Genomic DNA, 17195 nt, shown 5'->3' with positions numbered 1-17195 from the left:
AATGACATTAATTTGGGGACAGGTCGAAAAGCATTAAACATGTATGGCAATTTAGCTAGTTAGCTTGCACTTGCTAGCTAATTTGTTCTATTTAGTTATCTAATTTGTCCTGGGATATAAACATTGAGTTGTTATTTTACCTGAAATGCACAAGGTCCTCTACTCCGACAACTAATCCACATATAAAACGGCCAACCGAATCGTTTCTAGTCATCTCTCCTCCTTCCGGGCTTTTTCATTGTTTAAATTATATGGTGATCGCATCTAAACTTTCATTGTATTACCACGACTACCGGCAAAACAGTTCGTCTTTCTATCACCCACGTGGGTATATCCAATGAGGAGATGGCACGTGGGTACCAGCTTCTATAAACCAATGAGGAGATGGCACGTGGGTACCTGCTTCTATAAACCAATATGGAGATGGGAGAGGCAGAACTTGCAGCGCAATCTGCGTCAGAAATAGGAACGACATCTATTTTAGCCCTTGGTGTCGCAGACGCTCGTTGGCGCGCGCAAGCAGTGTGGGTGCAGTAATTGAATAACATGGATTTCTAAATTTATTTTGCGACGCTCGCGCACGCGACATGTCCGGTCTGGTCAGCATGTAATAAAAAAATATATATGTTTGCTAAGGTGTTGTCTCATCCGTTGCATTGCTCAGAACTGTTGACCCAACTCAATAGGTGGTCTGTCACGAACCTGTCATATTCTGGTTGAGGTGTCCTCATTAAACAGTAATTGGCATAGTCTGGTAGTTTTGCCATTTTAGCTAACCCTAGTCTGCAGGTGTTATTACAATATACTAGTCACGTATGCGAAAACACTACAGTGAATACTAGTGTACTACAGTCAGATTCGCAAAAACACTACATTGAGTACTTTAAACATGTTTTTACCTTAATTTATACAGGTTTTTCTCATTGAGATAACGTCTCTTTTCCAAGAGAGACCTGGTCCAATAGCAGCAGGGGTAGCATACTACAGCATACTACAGTCATCTGCAAAAACACTATACAGTAGTCTGTAAAAGTCTGTAAAAACACTACAGTGAATACTGTAGTATATAAATATAGTATACTATAGTATTTTTTTCAGGTGGGAGAAAATAAATGTTATTTGAATTGAATGACTGTGTTTGCAGGTGATTGAGGCCCTGCTGAACGTAGACAGGTTGTTGGGATTTCTAATGGACGGCCTGAAACAGAAGAACCTTCACCGCTGTGTCAACCTGGTGCTCCTGTCTGACCACGGTGAGCAGTGTTGCCACAACACACAGTCAGATCCCACTGTACACAGACAGTACTGTATTAGTCTGTGGTCACTGCGATCAAAAGTAGAATCAGCATCCTTAATTTATACACAGCATTCAGATTTAACGGTAGATACTGTAGGATGGGAAAGTGAATAGACGTATTCCTTGTGGCGCAAAGGGCCTCGGAAAGGAAAAGTACAGTACAGGACAAAAGCACTAGAAAACAATGTGGAAGCAAGGGAGGCGGAGGAAATGGACTCATTTAACGTCTTTTGACGTGAAAGATAAGTGTTGAAGTACTTCATGTTATGGCTCTGCTGTAAATCTGAAGGGATGCAATCGTGAGGATCTGCTACAACTCAACATGAAAGAGGTCTAGGGAAGAAGAGATGAAGTAAAGATTTTCTTCCATTCCTTAATGAACCATAAAAACAATGAGCTCATATCACAAGTCAGTATCTGCCAGGAGAATGATGACAAACATCCCTTATCTATTATATAATGGCTACATTACTGTCCTCATAACCTAGTAATCCACTATCAAACTTGCTTATTGAGTTATTTAATTTACATGCAACAGCTTTTATTGTACTAGTAGCACAAATGACATAGCACTTAACGTCGTAGTCAATATTTGCATATTACCACAAAACCCACAATATTTTTGTAGAACTCTTCTATATTACCATATTGTTCTCTAAGCTATAGCCTCTGCTCTAGGGCCCTCCATTGTGGGGGGGGGAGGGGGGGGGGGGGGGGGTTGAATGTTTACTGTCGGCCATACATACTCAGCCTTTGCTGAGACCTAGCACCTGTTGCGTGGAAATCGCATGCCAGAGCGGAAACCGTTGAAAAACGAGGTCAGTGTGAACGCTGAAACACCATGACTGTGAGCTGAGCGTGAGGAAGCCAGGGAGGTTCACAGGGGAGAGGTCTGTGAAGAAGATGCACGCAACATCTGCATTACATGTGACGTGGCTAGTCTTGTAATTACGCATGTAAAGGATGAGCCGATAGCTGCTGGCCGCTCAACTGGCCTTGTAATAAGCTCCACGTTGCAGGGTTGTAATTTTGATGTTGGGTTTGTTGGTTGGTGGGTGATATACAGCATATGGGAATATCCTTTTATTTAGGCTTTTATCACAGATGCATTGATCTTTGGGTTATTTTTTGTCATGAAAAGGTTGTCGTTTTCACATCTGCTTTTGAAATTGATTGATTATGAAATGAGGATGGAATCCTAGTATCAATAGTCAGTGTAAACAATTTCAAGTATATAGTATGCTGACATACTGTATATGAACTTCCTCTGTTGCAGCTTTGTTCTCTCTCTGAAATCTGGTACAGATAAGACCGTGTAATTATGGTGCCGTTTGAAGTCCTATACTGTTGTTTCTCGTCCTCCATTTCACTCTGCTTGCTATTGCTCTGACTGCCCAGTTGCCAGGAACAACAATACAAACAACAGTGACTGTTTTTTTTACTGTTGACCTGTGTGTGTGCGCATGTACTGTAATTGCAGGAATGGAGGAAGCTTCCTGCAAGAAGGCTGCATTCGTGAACTCGTACCAGGACAACGTGGATGACTTCACTGTTGTCCAAGGCCCTGCTGCACGAATCCGACCCAAGAGAGTCCCTGAAGACTTCTACACCTGTGAGTTTTTGTTGATGATAACGTGTCACTTTCAACTGTCTTCCTGCCCTTACATTGCAATTCCATCCAGTGTTACAGCTGGTTCCAATTTGCTTCCTTCCACTTGGCCCTTACCCTTTGATGATATATAACAAGATGGCGCCGATAGACATGGTCGCCCTGTTCATGGCTCCTAAGCAACTTTGCATTACATATTGTTTTTTTGTGTTATTTCTCACCTTATTAGCTCAGAATGTCCTTTGCATTATTATATACAGCCAGAAATAACTTTGCGATATTAGAGCGGCGGTAACTCACCGGCATTTCGATCAGAAATATGACTTTCCTGAATTGGATTCTTCGTTCGTACGTTGGTATTCCTAAGGCAATTCCACTTATCCCAGAGACTGCTCCAAAACAGCCGGCGGAGACGAGGTAGTCCGACTCTCATACCACCCACCGCTTCCGAGTATATTGGAATCGTATAGTAACCAAAAAAGTGTTAAACAAATCAAAATATTATTTTTTTTATAGTTGAGATTCTTCAAAGTAGCCACCCTTTGCCTTGATGACAGCTTTGCACACCCTTGGCATTCTCTCAACCAGCTTCAAGGAGTAGTCACCTGGAATGCATTTCAATTAACAGGTGTGCCTTAAGTTCATTTGTGAAAATGACTTCCTTCTTAATGCGTTTGAGCCAATCAGTTGTGGTGTGACAAGGTAGGGGTGGTATACAGAAGATAGCCCTATTTGGTAAAAGACCAAGTCCATATTATGGCAAGAACAGCTCAAATAAGCAAAGAGAAACGACAGTCCATCATTACTTTAAAACATGAAGGTCAATCAACCCGGAACATTTCAAGAACTTTGAAAGTTTCTTCAAGTGCAGTCGCAAAATCCATCAAGCACTATGATGAAACTGGCTCTCATGAGGACTGCCACAGGAAATGAAGACCCAGAGTTATGTTGCAGAGGTTAAATTCATTATAGTTACTAGCCTCAAATTGCAGCCCAAATAAATGCTTCAGGGTTCAAGTAACACACATCTCAACATCAACTGTTCAGAGAAGTCTGCGTGAATCAGGCCTTCATGGTCGAATTGCTGCAAAGAAACCACTACTAAAGGACACCAATAATAAGAAGAGACTTGCTTGGGCCAAGAAACACGAGCAATGGACATTAGACCGGTGGAAATCTGTCCTTTGGTCTGATGAGTCCAAATTTGAGATTTTTGGTTCCAACTGCCGTGTCTTTGTGAGACGCAGAGTAGGTGCACGGATCATCTCCGCATGTGTGGTTCCCACCGTGAAGCATAGAGGAGGTGTGGGGGTGCTTTGTTGGTGTCTTTCTGTGATTTATTTAGAATTCAAGGCACACTTAACCAGCATGGCTACCACAACATTCTGCAGTGATACGCCATCCCATCTGGTTTGCGCTATCATTTGTTTTTCAACAGGACAATGACCCAAAACACACCTCCAGGCTGTGTCAAGGTTATTTGACCAAGAAGGAGAGTGATGGAGTGCTGCATCAGATGACCTGGCCTCCACAATCACCCGACCTCAACCCAAATTGAGATGATTTAGGATGAGTTGGACCACAGAGTGAAGGAAAAGCAGCCAACAAGTGCTCAGCATATGTGGGAACTCTTTCAAGACTGTTGGAAAAGCATTCCAGGTGAAGAGAATACCAAGTGTGCAAAGCTGTCATCAAGGCAAAAGGTGGTTACTTTGAAGAATCTCAAAAATTAAATATATTTTAATAGTTTAAACACTTTTTGGTTACTACATGATTCCATATGTGTTATTTCATGGTTTTGATGTCTTCACTATTATTCTACATTGTAGAAAATAGTAAAAATAAAGAAAATTCCTTGAATGAGTAGATGTCAACTTTTGACTGGTACTGTATATCGCGGACACTGACTTCTTCATCCCAGACAAGCTAAACCCCTCCTTTGCCCGCTTCGAAGGAAACGCAGTGCCGCCGATGCAGGCCACCACCCCTCTCGTGGATTGTGAGCTCTCGTTCTCTGTGCCGACGTGAGTCAGACATTTAAGCGTGTTAACTCTTGCAAGGCTGAAGGCCTCCCTATTAGGGTTTGGCGGTATCCAGATTTTCATATTGTCATACCGTCCTTCTCTCACCCCAGGATATACGATATTACTGGTTTAGTACACAAGGGGGCACCAAATAAAGCAAAAAAGCCCATTACCAGAATGCTGACAAAATTAGCACAATTAATAGTGAATTTCCATGGTGGCTGCTAGCTAAATATGCTAATGAGCGTCAACAAAGATAATCAAATTGCAAAGACGGGCAATCCAGCTAATAAAGTTATACATACACTACCGGTCAAAAGTTTTAGAACATCAGTGGCTATTTCCAAATACCCCAAATACCCCTATACAGCCCAACCCAAATCCCTAGCCGCGTCCTCAGAGTATGTGCAGACCAGCTGGCTGGAGTGTTTACGGACATATTCAATCTCTCCCTATACCAGTCTGTTGTCCCCACTTGCTTCAAGATGTCCACCATTGTTCCTGTACCCCAAAAAAAACAAAGTTAACTGAACTAAATGACTATTGCCCCGTAGCATTCACTTCTGTCATGAAGTGCTTTGAGAGGCTAGTTAAGGATCATATCACCTCCACCTTATCCAACACCCTAGACCCACTGCAATTTGCATACCGCCCAAATATATCCATGGACAACGGCATCGCACTGCCCTATCCTATCTGGACAAGAGGAATTCCTATATAAGAATACTGTTCATTGACTACAGCTCAGTCTTCAACACCATAGTACCCTCTAAGCTCTGGGCCTTGTGTTGGAACCCCGCCCTGTGCAACTGGGTCCTGGACTTCCTGACAGGCCGCCCTATTTGGTGAGGTAGGAAACAACACCTCCACTGTGCTGATCCTCAACACAGGGGCCCCACAAGGGTGCGTACTCATCCCCACTCCTGTACTCCCTGTTCACCCGTGGCTATGCACGTCTCCAACTCAATCATCAAATTTGCAGACGACACAACTATGGTAGGCCTGATTACCAACAATGACGAGACAGCCTACAGGGAGGGGGTGAGGGACCTGGTGGAGTGGCCCAGGAAAATAACCTCTCCATCAACAAAACGAAGGAGCTGATTGTGGACTTCAGGAGACAGCAGAGGGAGCACGCCCCCATTCACAACGACGGGCCGCAGTGGAGAAGGTGAAAAGCTTCAAGTTATTTGTCATGCACATCACTGACAATCTGAAATGGTCCACCCACACAGACAAGTGTGGTGAAGAAGGCGCAACAGCGCCTCTTCAACCTCAGGAGGCTTAAGAAATGTGGCTTGGCCCCTAAGACCCTCACAAACTTGTACAGATAGAGAGCATCCTGTCGGGCTGTATCGCCGCCTGGTACGACAACTGCACCATCCGCAACCGCAGGGCTCTGCAGAGGGTGGTGTGGTCTGCCCAACACATCGCCGGCGGCACACTGCCTGCCCTCTAGGAAATCTACAGCACCCAGTGTCACAGGAAGGCCAAGAAGATCATCAGGGACCTCAGCCACACAAGCCTTGGCCTGTTCACCCCGCTAGGTCAGTACAGGTGCATCAAAGCTGAGACAGAAGCTGTTTTCAGTCTCTCGATCTCAAAGCCATCAAACTGATAAATAGTCACCACGCCCACAAACCAACTGCTAAATAGGTGTATGCGACCAATAAAATGTGATGTTTGCAGATCTGTAAGCAATTTTAAATCCCTCGGTCTAAAAATGTAAATCTAGGCCTCCCGGGTGGCACAGTGGTCTAAGGCACTGCATCGCAGTGCTAGCTGTGCCACCAGAGACTCTGGGTTGGAGCCCAGGCTCTCTCACAGCCGGCCGCGACCGGGAGGCCAATGGGGCGGCGCACAATTGGCCCAGCGTCGTCCAGGTTAGGGAGGGTTTGGCCGGCAGGGATATCCTTGTCTCGTCGGGCACTAGCGACTCCTGTGGTGTTTCCTCCGAAACATTGGTGCGGCTGGCTTCCGGGTTGGATTTGCGTTATGTCAAGAAGCAGTGCGGCTTGGTTGGGTTGTGTTTCGGAGGACGCATGGCGCTCGACCTTCGCCTCTCCCGAGTCCGTACGGGAGTTGCAGCGATGAGACAAGACTGTAACTACTACCAATTGAATACTACGAAATTGGGGAGAAAAAAAAGGGGGTAAACATTTTTTTTTTTAAATCTCTCTCTCTCTCTGTTTGAGCAGAGATGAAATCCACTTAGTGAAAACTAAGACACTCAGACCTTCCAGATCTGCAAACATAAGAACGTTGGTGCCAAGGGGAAGGCGTAAAACATGTTTTGGGATGGGGAATGACCCTTGGGTTAACAACCGTGTCTGTTTTCTTTCCCTCAGTCGACTATGAAGGCCTGGTGAAGAATCTGTCGGTATGTGAAGTATTCGTGCCCCATTAATTTTCAATTCATCTTATGAACACAGAAATCATCTGCTTGCCTTACCTCATGTCAGACAGGCCTCTCCCTCTGCCCCTTCATTGACTTTCCACTCTCCTCTTGCTGTGCATTTTGAAGTGCAGGATCCCTGACCAGCCCATGAGGCCCTACCTGAAAGAGCACCTCCCCAAACGGATGCACTTCGCGAACAACGTGCGCATTGAGAGGGCCCATCTCTACATGAAGCCTGGTTGGCAGGCAGCACTGTATGTCACAATCCAGCTATATATTTTTTTTCTGTTTCTCTTTCTCTGAAGTCTATGCCTGATTCTCCAAAATCCCTTACCCCAATATAATGTATTATATCATAATCTATATGAGACGTGTTATGTTTTCTTAAACAGGATATTTAGAGTGATCACAGAACCTTAACTGCACTTTTGACTTGACTCTGGCATTAAGCCAAAGTAACTGTTACTGTTTACTAACCTAAGTAAATAAGTACCCTTTCAAAGTTACTTGAGTTAGCCTACTCATCACGACTCAATTTAATCAGTACTGATTAGAACTACTTGTGTCCTTCACTTTAAACGTTGTGCCTGCATGCACTTTGAAAGTAGTTACAGATACTTGCAAAATGTCATCCCACTTTATATTTCATTCTTGTTAGGTTCAACTGTCTGTTGCAAAGAGACAATATTTGACAAGACGACTTGGAAACAATGACCCCTGAAATGTTCAACAGCTGCCACAAATTCTAAGTGATAGCTTATTTTAACAGAATGCTTATTAACATACCAGAAATTAGATGTGGGCAAAGTGGTTGCCATGGACACATGATTTGTTTTTTTGCCAATGTTTGGGCAGAATTGAGGGATTTCTGAAATGGGAATGGAAAGCTTTTTCCTGTTGATCAGGTTGCCACAACTGAGGATGTGAGAGGCTATTTTAGTTTGGTTGGTTTATACAGCTGTTCAATTGATAATCCCTCTATTTGAGTGTTGTATACACACTGTATGGCAGATGTACACTGAGTGTACAGAACACCTGCTCTTTCAATGACATACAGTGCCTTGCAAAAGTATTCATCCCCCTTGGCGTTTTTCCTATTTTGTTGCATGACAACCTGTAATTTAAATAGATTTTTATTTGGAGTTCATGTAATGGACATACACAAAATAGTCCAAATTGGTGAAGTGAAATGAAAAAAATAACAAAATGGAAAAGTGGTGCGTGCATATGTATTCATCCCCTTTGCTATGAAGCCCCTAAATAAGATCTGGTGCAACCAATTACCTTCAGAAGTCACAGAATTAGTTAGATTGCACACAGGTGGACTTTATTCAAGTGTCACATGATCTCGGTGTGTGTGTATGTATGTATGTGTATATATATATATATAAACTGTTCTGAAAGGCCCCAGAGTCTGCAACACCACTAAGCAAGGGGCACCATGAAGACCAAGGAGCTCTCCAAACAGGTCAGGGACAAAGTTGTGGAGAGGTACAGATCAGGGTTGGGTTATAAAAAAAAATATCTGAAACTTTGAACATCCCAAGGAGCACCATTAAATCCATTATTAAAAAATGGAAAGAATATGGCACCACAACAAACCTGCCAAGAGGGGGCCACCCACCAAAATGCACGGACCAGGCACGGAGGGCATTAATCAGAGAGGCAACAAAGAGACCAAAGATAACCCTGAAGGAGCTGCAAAGCTCCACAGCGGAGATTGGAGTATCTGTTCATAGGACCACTTTAAGCCGTACACTCCACAGAGCTGGGAAGAGTGGAGTGGCCAGATACGGAAGAGGGGCCAGATAAAAAGCCATTGCTTAAAGAAAAAAAATAAGCACACGTTTGGTGTTCACCAAAAGGCATGTGGGAGACTCCACAAACATGGAAGAAGGTACTCTGGTCAGATGAGACTAAAATTTAGCTTTTTGGCCATCAAGGAAAATGCTATGTCTGGCGCAAACCCAGCGCCTCGCATCACCCTGAGAACACCATCCCCACAGTGAAGCATGGTGGTGGCAGCATCATGTTGTGGATGTTTTTCATCGGCAGGGACTGGGAAACTGGTCAGAATTAAAGGAATGGTGGATGGCGCTAAATACAGGGAAATTCTTGAGGGAAACCTGTTTCAGTCTTCCAGAGATTTGAGACTGAGATGGAGGTTCACCTTCCAGCAGGACGATGACCCTAAGCATACTGATAAAGCAACACTCGAGTGGTTTAAGGGGAAACATTTAAATGTCTTAGAATGGCCTAGTCAAAGCCCAGACCTCAATCCAATTGAGTATCTGTGGTATGACTTAGATTGCTGTACACGCGGAACACATCCAACTTGAAGGAGCTGGAGCAGTTTTGCCTTGAAGAATGGGCAAAAATCCCAGTGGCTAGATGTGCCAAGCTTATAGAGACATACCCCAAGAGACCTGCAGCTGCAAAAGGTGCTCTACAAAGTATTGACTTTGGGGGGGTGAATAGTTATGCACGCTCAAGTTTTCTGTTTCTTTATCTTATTTCTTGTTTGTTTCACAATAAAAACTATTTTGCATCTTCAAAGTGGTAGGCATGTTATGTAAATCAAATTATACAAACCCCCAAAAAATCGATTTTAATTCCAGGTTGTAGTAAGGCAACAAAATAGGAAAAATGCCAAGGGGGTGAATACTTTCGCAAGCCACTGTAGACTGACCAGGGGAATACAGGTGAAAGCTATGATTCTTGCTACCATGTTGTTGTCATGTGTTGCTGCCATGCTATGTTGTCGTCTTAGGTCTCTCTTTATGTTGTGTTGTCTCGTCGTGATGTTTTTTCCCCCTATATTTTGATTTAATTTATTTTTAATCCCAGCCCCATCCCCGCAGGAGGCCTTTTGGTAGGCCGCCATTGTAAATAAGAATTTGATCTTAATTGACTTGCCTAGTTAAATATATTTTTTTTATGATTCCTTATTGATGTCACTTGTTAAATCCATTCAATCAGTTAAGATGAAGGGGAGGAGACGGGTTAAAGAAGGATTTTTAAGCCTCGATACACTTGAGACATGGATTGTGCTATTCAGAGGGTGAATGGGCAAGACAAAATATTTAAGTGCCTTTGAACGGTGTATGGTAGTAGGTGCCAGGCGCACTGGTTTGAGTGTGTCAAGAACTGTAGCGCTACTGGGTTTTTCACACTCAATAGTTTACTGTGTGTATCAAGAATGGTCCACCACCCAAAGGACATCCAGCCAACTTGACACAACTGTGGGAAGCATTGGCGTCAACATGGGCCAGCATCCCTGTGGAACGCTTTCGACACCTTGTAGAGTGCGTGCCCCAATGATTTATTATATTTTTGGGATTTAACCTTTATTTAACTAGGCAAGTCAGTTGAAAATAAATTCTTATTTACAATGACAGCCTAGGAACAGTGGGTTAACTGCCTTGTTCAGGGGCAGAACGAAAGATTTTTACCTTGTCAGCTCGGGGATTCGATCTAGCAAGCTTTCGGTTACTGGCCTAATGCTCTAACCACACGGCTACCTGCCCGAATTGAGGCTGTTCTGAGGGCAAAAGGGGGTGCAACTCAATATTAAGAAGCTGTTCCTAATGTTTTTTACACTCCGTGTATAACTCTGTGGAGGTGTGATGTCCTTTTCTATGAATGGAATAATGTTTTTTCATCTCTTACTCCACAGCCAGCCTAAAGAAATCAAGTACTGCAGTGGTGGATTCCACGGCTCGGATAACGTCTTCAAAAACATGCAGGTCAGGGGAGGAGAGAAGGATGCGTGTATGTCAGCTGATACAGTGTGAAATTACAGCAGTGAATTGAAAACTTTGCATTTTTAGTTTTTTGCCTTAGTATACACACCTGGTTTAAATCGGCAAAGCTTGTGGATGAGTTGCTAATTTGAATCGGCTGTGTAGTGCTATGGCAAAAAACTAAAATCTGTGCCCCTTTGGGTCCCCAGGACCAGGATTAATTAACACTGCACGATCCATGCAATTTTTATTTGGACTGGACAAGGTTCTATGATGAAAGTACTACAGAGGTAACCTAGCCTGGTCCCATATATGTTTGAGCTGTCTTGCCAACTCCTATGGTCATTATCGTGCCAAATGTTCCAAACAGAGATCTGGGACCAGGCTACTACTGAGGAGCCTCAGTTGGTTGAATTATGTCAGAGATTCTTTAGGTTTAAATCAAGCTATTGTTGCTGAACCCAGAGGGAATATACAGTTGAAGTCGGAAGTTTACATACACTTAGGTTGGAGTCATTAAAACTAGTTTTTCAACTCCCTAAATTTCTTGTTAAAGTTTTGGTAAGTCGGTTAGGACATCTACTTGTGCATGACACAAGTTTACATACACTAAGTCGACTGTGCCTTTAAACAGCTTGGAAAATTCCAGAAAATGATGTCCTGGCTGTAGAAGCTTCTGATAGGCTAATTGACATAATTTGAGTCAATTGGAGGTGTACCTGTGGATGTATTTCAAGGCCTACCTTCAAACTCAGTGCCTCTTTGCTTGACATCATGAGAAAATCAAAAGAAATCAGCCAAGACCTCAGAAAAAATATTGTAGACCTTCACAAGTCTGGTTCCAAACGCCTGAAGGTACCACGTTCATCTGTACAAACAATAGTACGCAAGTATAAACACCATGGGAGGCGCAGCCGTCATACCGCTCAGGAAGGAGACGCGTTCTGTCCCAGAACAACAGCAAAGGACCTTGTGAAGATGCTGGAGGAAACAGGTACAAAAGTATCTATATCCACAGTAAAACAAGTCCTATATCGACATAACCTGAAAGGCCTCTCAGCAAGGAAGAAGCCACTTAACCAAAACCGCCATAAAAAAGCCAGACTATGGTTTGCAACTGCACATGGGGACAAAGATTGTAATTTTTGGAGAAATGTCCTCTGGTCTGATGAAAAAAAAATTGAACAGTTTGGCCATAAAGACCATCGTTATGTTTGGAGGAAAAAGGGGGAGGCCTGCAAGCCGAGGAGCGCCATCCCAACCGTAAAGCACGGGGGTGGCAGCATCATGTTGTGGGGGTGCTTTGCTGCAGGAGGAACTGGTGCACTTCACAAAATAGATGGCATCATGAGGAATGAAAATTGTGGATATATGAAGCAAGATCTCAAGACATTAGTCAGGAAGTTAAAGCTTGGTCTTCCAAATGGACAATGACCCCAAGCATACTTCCAAAGTTATGGCAAAATGGCTTAAGGACAACAAAGTCAAGGTATTGGAGTGGCCATCACAAAGCCCTGACCTCAATCCTATAGAAAATTTGTGGGCAGAACTGAAAAGTGTGTGTGTGTGAGCAAGGAGGCCTACAAACCTGACTCAGTTACACCAGCTCTGTCAGGAGGAATGGGACAAAATTCACCTAAGTAATTTTGGGGAGCTTGTGGAAGGCTACCCAAAATGTTTGACCCAAGTTAAACATTTTAAAGGCAATGCTACCAAATACAAATTGAGTGTATGTAAACTTCTGACCCGCTGGGAATGTGATGAATTAAATAAATCATTCTCTCTACTATTATTCTGACATTTCACATTCTTAAAATAAAGTGGTGATCCTAACTGACCTAAGACAGGGAGTTTTTACTAGGATTAAATGTCAGGAATTGTGAAAACTGAGTTTAAATGTATTTTGGCTAAGGTGTATGTAAACTTCCGACTTCACCTGTATATGCCTTTTATGAAGAGATCAGACCATCTAGTCTGGCTCCCCCCAGACTGAGCCTTAGTAAGTCTCTCCCAAAATAAATCAGCTGAAATACCATCACGTAGGCCTGTACCAGTTCACTGTCCTTCCATTCGGGTTGTGTTATTTTCCCATGTTTAGATTTCTCCTACTAGCGAGTCTCTCCCAAAATAAGCCCAATGAAATACCATCACCTATAACAGTACAATGTCCTCCCATTTGGGTTGTGTTGTCGTGCCAGAGACATTTTTATTATGTTAGGTTTTACTCGATTTCTCCCTGGCATCTCCTAGTTTGTTTTTATGATTTGTCTGTGTATGTTTCCAGCCTTAGAAAATCTTTCCCAAAATAAGCCAATACCATCACTTTAAACAGTATGCTTTGTTCCCGTTTGGGTTGTATTGTTCTTCCATGGCTATGTTTACTAGATTTCTCCCTGCCATCTCTGTGTTAGTCTATATATGTTTGATAGGTATGCGTATCTTTCCGGACGTGGTCACGCCTGGAATGTGTTGTCGTTATAATTATCCCTGCGACTTCACTCACTCACTCTAAAAAAAAAACAGGTGAATGAGTCAAATTTAAAGTCTGTGCTGAAAATATATATTTTGTGTGTCTGGCTGCACTGGAAAAAAAAGATCACAAAGCAGACATGGATAGCAATTATTTTATTTAGTAGACGCCCATGTGTAGGGTTAATCTTATGATTATTTCAGTTGGTTGGTTGCTTTTCAACCCACCTTTTGGAAGGTACTTCAAATACTTAGTCATTCTGTAAACATCAGAATATGATGAATAGCTATGTGGTTTTGACTCCTTCGTATGTGGAGGGAAATTCTAACTCAATGAGATGGTTAAGATGTTAAGTCCCTCATATGGGGGACTTTGAGCAGTTCTGGAACGGTTCCGGCTGACATTTGAACAAAGCGCTCTGAACGTCGTAGGGTCCCGTGCCTTTATACAGTGCCTTCGGAAAGTATTCAGACCCCTTGACTTTTTCCACATTTTATTATGTTACAGCCTTATTCTAAAATGTATTAAATTAAACATTTTCCTCATTCTACACACAATACCCTATAATAACAAAACAGAAAAAAATTATCTAAAAATAAAGAAAACATACCTTATTTACAGTATTTACCTTGCTATGAGACTCAAAATTGAGCTCAGGTGCATCCTGTTTCCATTGATCATCCTTGAGATGTTTCTACAACTTGATTGGAGTTCACCTGTGGTCAATTCAATTGATTGGACATGTTTTGGAAAGGCACACACCTGTCTATATAAGGTCCCACAGTTGACAGTGCATGTCAGAGCAAAAACCAAGCCATGAGGTCGAAGGAATTGTCCGAAGAACTCCGAGACAGGATTGTGTCGCCACAGATCTGGGGAAGAGTCCCAAAACATTTCTGCAGCATTGAAGGTCCCCAACAACACAGTGGCCTCTATTATTCTTAAATGGAAGATGTTTGGATCCTCCAAGACTCTTCCTAGAGCTGGCCGCCCAGCCAAACTGAGCAATCAGGGGAGAGGTCAGGGAGGTGACCAAGAACCTGACGGTAACTCTGACAGAGTTCCTCTGTGGAAATGGGAGAACCTTCCAGAAGGACAACCATCTCTGCAGCACTCCACCAATCAGGCCTTTATGGTAGAGTGGCCAGATGGAAGCCACTCCTCAGTAAAAGGCACATGACAGCCCGCTTGGAGTTTGCCAAAAGGCACCTGAAGACTCCAGTGGAGGCTGGTGACTTGAAAAATTGAGGAGTATGGGAGACCACGGTATAGGCACAGAGCGCATGGAGACAAGTGTCTTTTCAAATGTCGTCAAATAAGTTTAACCTAAAGCATTTAATAAAGACATTTATAGTACAATATTATGGGGAAAGGATCACAGCAGTGATTGCATGAGGGAGGGTATGAGTTAAGGTGTTCAGAGGCTTGACTTCAGTGCAGGACAGGATTTGACTGGGAAGACAAAACACAATAAGACAACACACTACACAGTTGGACAAAAGAGCTAAGAATGAGTTAGTCCAAGCAAGGAGGAAAGTCATTTATGTGTAATAATGTGATTGTGTATGTGATTTGACTCTATATACAGTAATGAGAGAAAATTGACAGGTCTACTCACTGTACTTGGAGAGGAAACATTCAATGTGCCAGTGGATGAGAAGGTACATGAGACGTGGCTTCAGTTCATGTCAGGAGAAAGTTGACAATGGTAGTGGAGTGGTCATCACCTCTTAAATCATGGAACATGAGGGGACTTAGCTGTAAATACACATAGCAGATACATTCCATTACAGCTGTGTCATCGTAGGTTTGGGCACGAGTTTCGCCATGAAGTTAAACTCCGACATCTCAAAATTCATAAAGTCAAACACAGACTGCGCATGTCGCCCACTTGACACATCAAAGTAGCCCAAAAAACATTCCTAAATAAAGCCCTGATCATTCACATACCTGACAATAACTGTCAACTGAAAGCAGACTGGTGGCACCATAGGTCCCAGAGCGGTGGGGACATTTGTACCCCCTGGGGCCTGGAGTTTTTTTCCTTATGTTAACATAACTAGGAAAACTCTGGACCCTATAAGGTATGACAGTGATTCATCAATTGTAAAAAAAAAAAAATAAAAAAAAAAGTTTTATATAGGCTATGGTGGGACTGGTTTTTCCTAATCAGCAATGAACCCATTCAAACTGCAGCTACCTTCTATTTGTTCATATAAATTATATTTAGACTAGATAAGGAGGGGGATTTCCTCTACCCAGACACATAGACAACAACTGATAGACAATAGAACTCACAGAGTTGAGCTTGCGTTATGCATGTTTGCATCATGCAGGCCTATACAACTGTAGGCCTTATAAAACATTTACACACATCTGTCATCACTTATGTTGATTGATTCATTTTGGATTAAAAACGTATAGGCAGCCTTGCCAGCCCAATTTTGAATATAAACCAAATTTGATCACATTCACATTTTTTCCTCACACACAAAATGGACTATAAATGTCCAATTAGTTACCTTGACCAGACGGACTGGGCGCATAGGCTGTATGCAGCTGCTCTTATTAGTAGTCTACAGTTGATCAGATGGGAAAATTGTCTCGTTTTCATCCCATACAGCATGTCAGATTTCTAATGTTTAGGTATGGCCTAGGCTGCTGCAACATTTGTCATGAGTTTTTGCTTGTGTCTGTCCGGAGTGATTGTTATTTTCGCAAAAGAAATACCGGAGGAAAGTGGAAAGCCTACTTGAGCGCACGCGAAAAAATGCGCTGCGTCAACCTCTCTCTTTTAATCTAACTTTTAATAGATGATGCGATTGTAGCTATCAAATCATTAGGAATCATTTTCGACATCCCAGAAAAGACAATCAAAAGTTCAATATGTTCAGCAAGTAAGGCATCGTAACGTGCAATTACCTCTGCAGGCTGATTGTAATTGCCCTTGTTGGCGGAACTTTCCCCCTCGCCGTGTCCTCTAAAAGCAAGTTCTTGCATGCCCAAAAACGGAGTGGCGTTGATAAACCGCTTCAAAACATTGCTGCGTCTTATTACTTTCTTGTTTTGTTGCGCAGTTTAAACCCGCAGACCTTCGTCATCGATGCAGCTTGAAACGGATGTGGGCATTTATATGCTCCCTTCTTTTGTTCTGCCGTTTGCTTAAGGGTCGATGTTCTTCAGGTCACTGTACCCACCTTTCGACCAAGGCGCAGACTTTCCTAAAAGCAGGCAAGGCCAGCAATACAGGCGGCTTGATGAAAGGCTCCCTGTTAACCAGCTATACTTTTGATACCAGTTGGAAATGAACGCCCTCACCTTTTCATCCTTAATGATACTGATCTCAGGCAGAGGTCGACCCTCACTTTTAATTCACACCTTTTCCGTGCACTCCAGAGAATGAAAAGGGTTCTTTAACAAAAAGTTTGCAACATTTTCGGCAGCATTGGCCACTCTGGTGGAGAAAACTGCACACTTGCGCTGATAGCTAGCTAGCTACTGAAGTTAGCAAGACGCATTTGTAAATTAGAATTTGTTCTTAACTGACTTGCCTAGTTAAATAAAATAAACCTTTAAATAATTGCACTAACTGGACACATAAAGAACAATAATATCCCCAAAATGCTCAACTATCACTCTTCACTCTTAATCTCT

At 42.8% G+C, this 17195-nt stretch overlaps 1 protein-coding gene and 1 long non-coding RNA gene across 2 annotated transcripts in view; one reads left to right on the top strand and one right to left on the bottom strand.

The window, feature by feature from the left end:
- The window catches only part of LOC120019577 (ectonucleotide pyrophosphatase/phosphodiesterase family member 1-like), a 67363-nt gene that overhangs the window by 30670 nt on the left and 19498 nt on the right, over nucleotides 1-17195 (top strand). The window contains exons 12-16 of the mRNA XM_038962886.1: nucleotides 1145-1253; nucleotides 2778-2909; nucleotides 7279-7310; nucleotides 7455-7582; nucleotides 11005-11074. Of these exons, the coding sequence (XP_038818814.1) occupies nucleotides 1145-1253; nucleotides 2778-2909; nucleotides 7279-7310; nucleotides 7455-7582; nucleotides 11005-11074 (471 nt within the window). The remainder of the gene's footprint in view (nucleotides 1-1144; nucleotides 1254-2777; nucleotides 2910-7278; nucleotides 7311-7454; nucleotides 7583-11004; nucleotides 11075-17195) is intronic.
- Nucleotides 14690-16712, bottom strand: LOC120019578. Its single transcript, XR_005472343.1, has 3 exons — nucleotides 16464-16712; nucleotides 15160-15299; nucleotides 14690-14993 (listed from the first exon to the last, which is right to left on the bottom strand). It is a non-coding gene; the product is annotated as an uncharacterized LOC120019578 (long non-coding RNA).

Source organism: Salvelinus namaycush, chromosome 24, assembly GCF_016432855.1.
Source record: "Salvelinus namaycush isolate Seneca chromosome 24, SaNama_1.0, whole genome shotgun sequence".
NCBI lineage: Eukaryota > Metazoa > Chordata > Actinopteri > Salmoniformes > Salmonidae > Salvelinus > Salvelinus namaycush.
The sequence above is the reverse complement of the archived record's forward strand: the minus strand, read 5'-3'. Positions and strand labels throughout refer to the sequence as shown.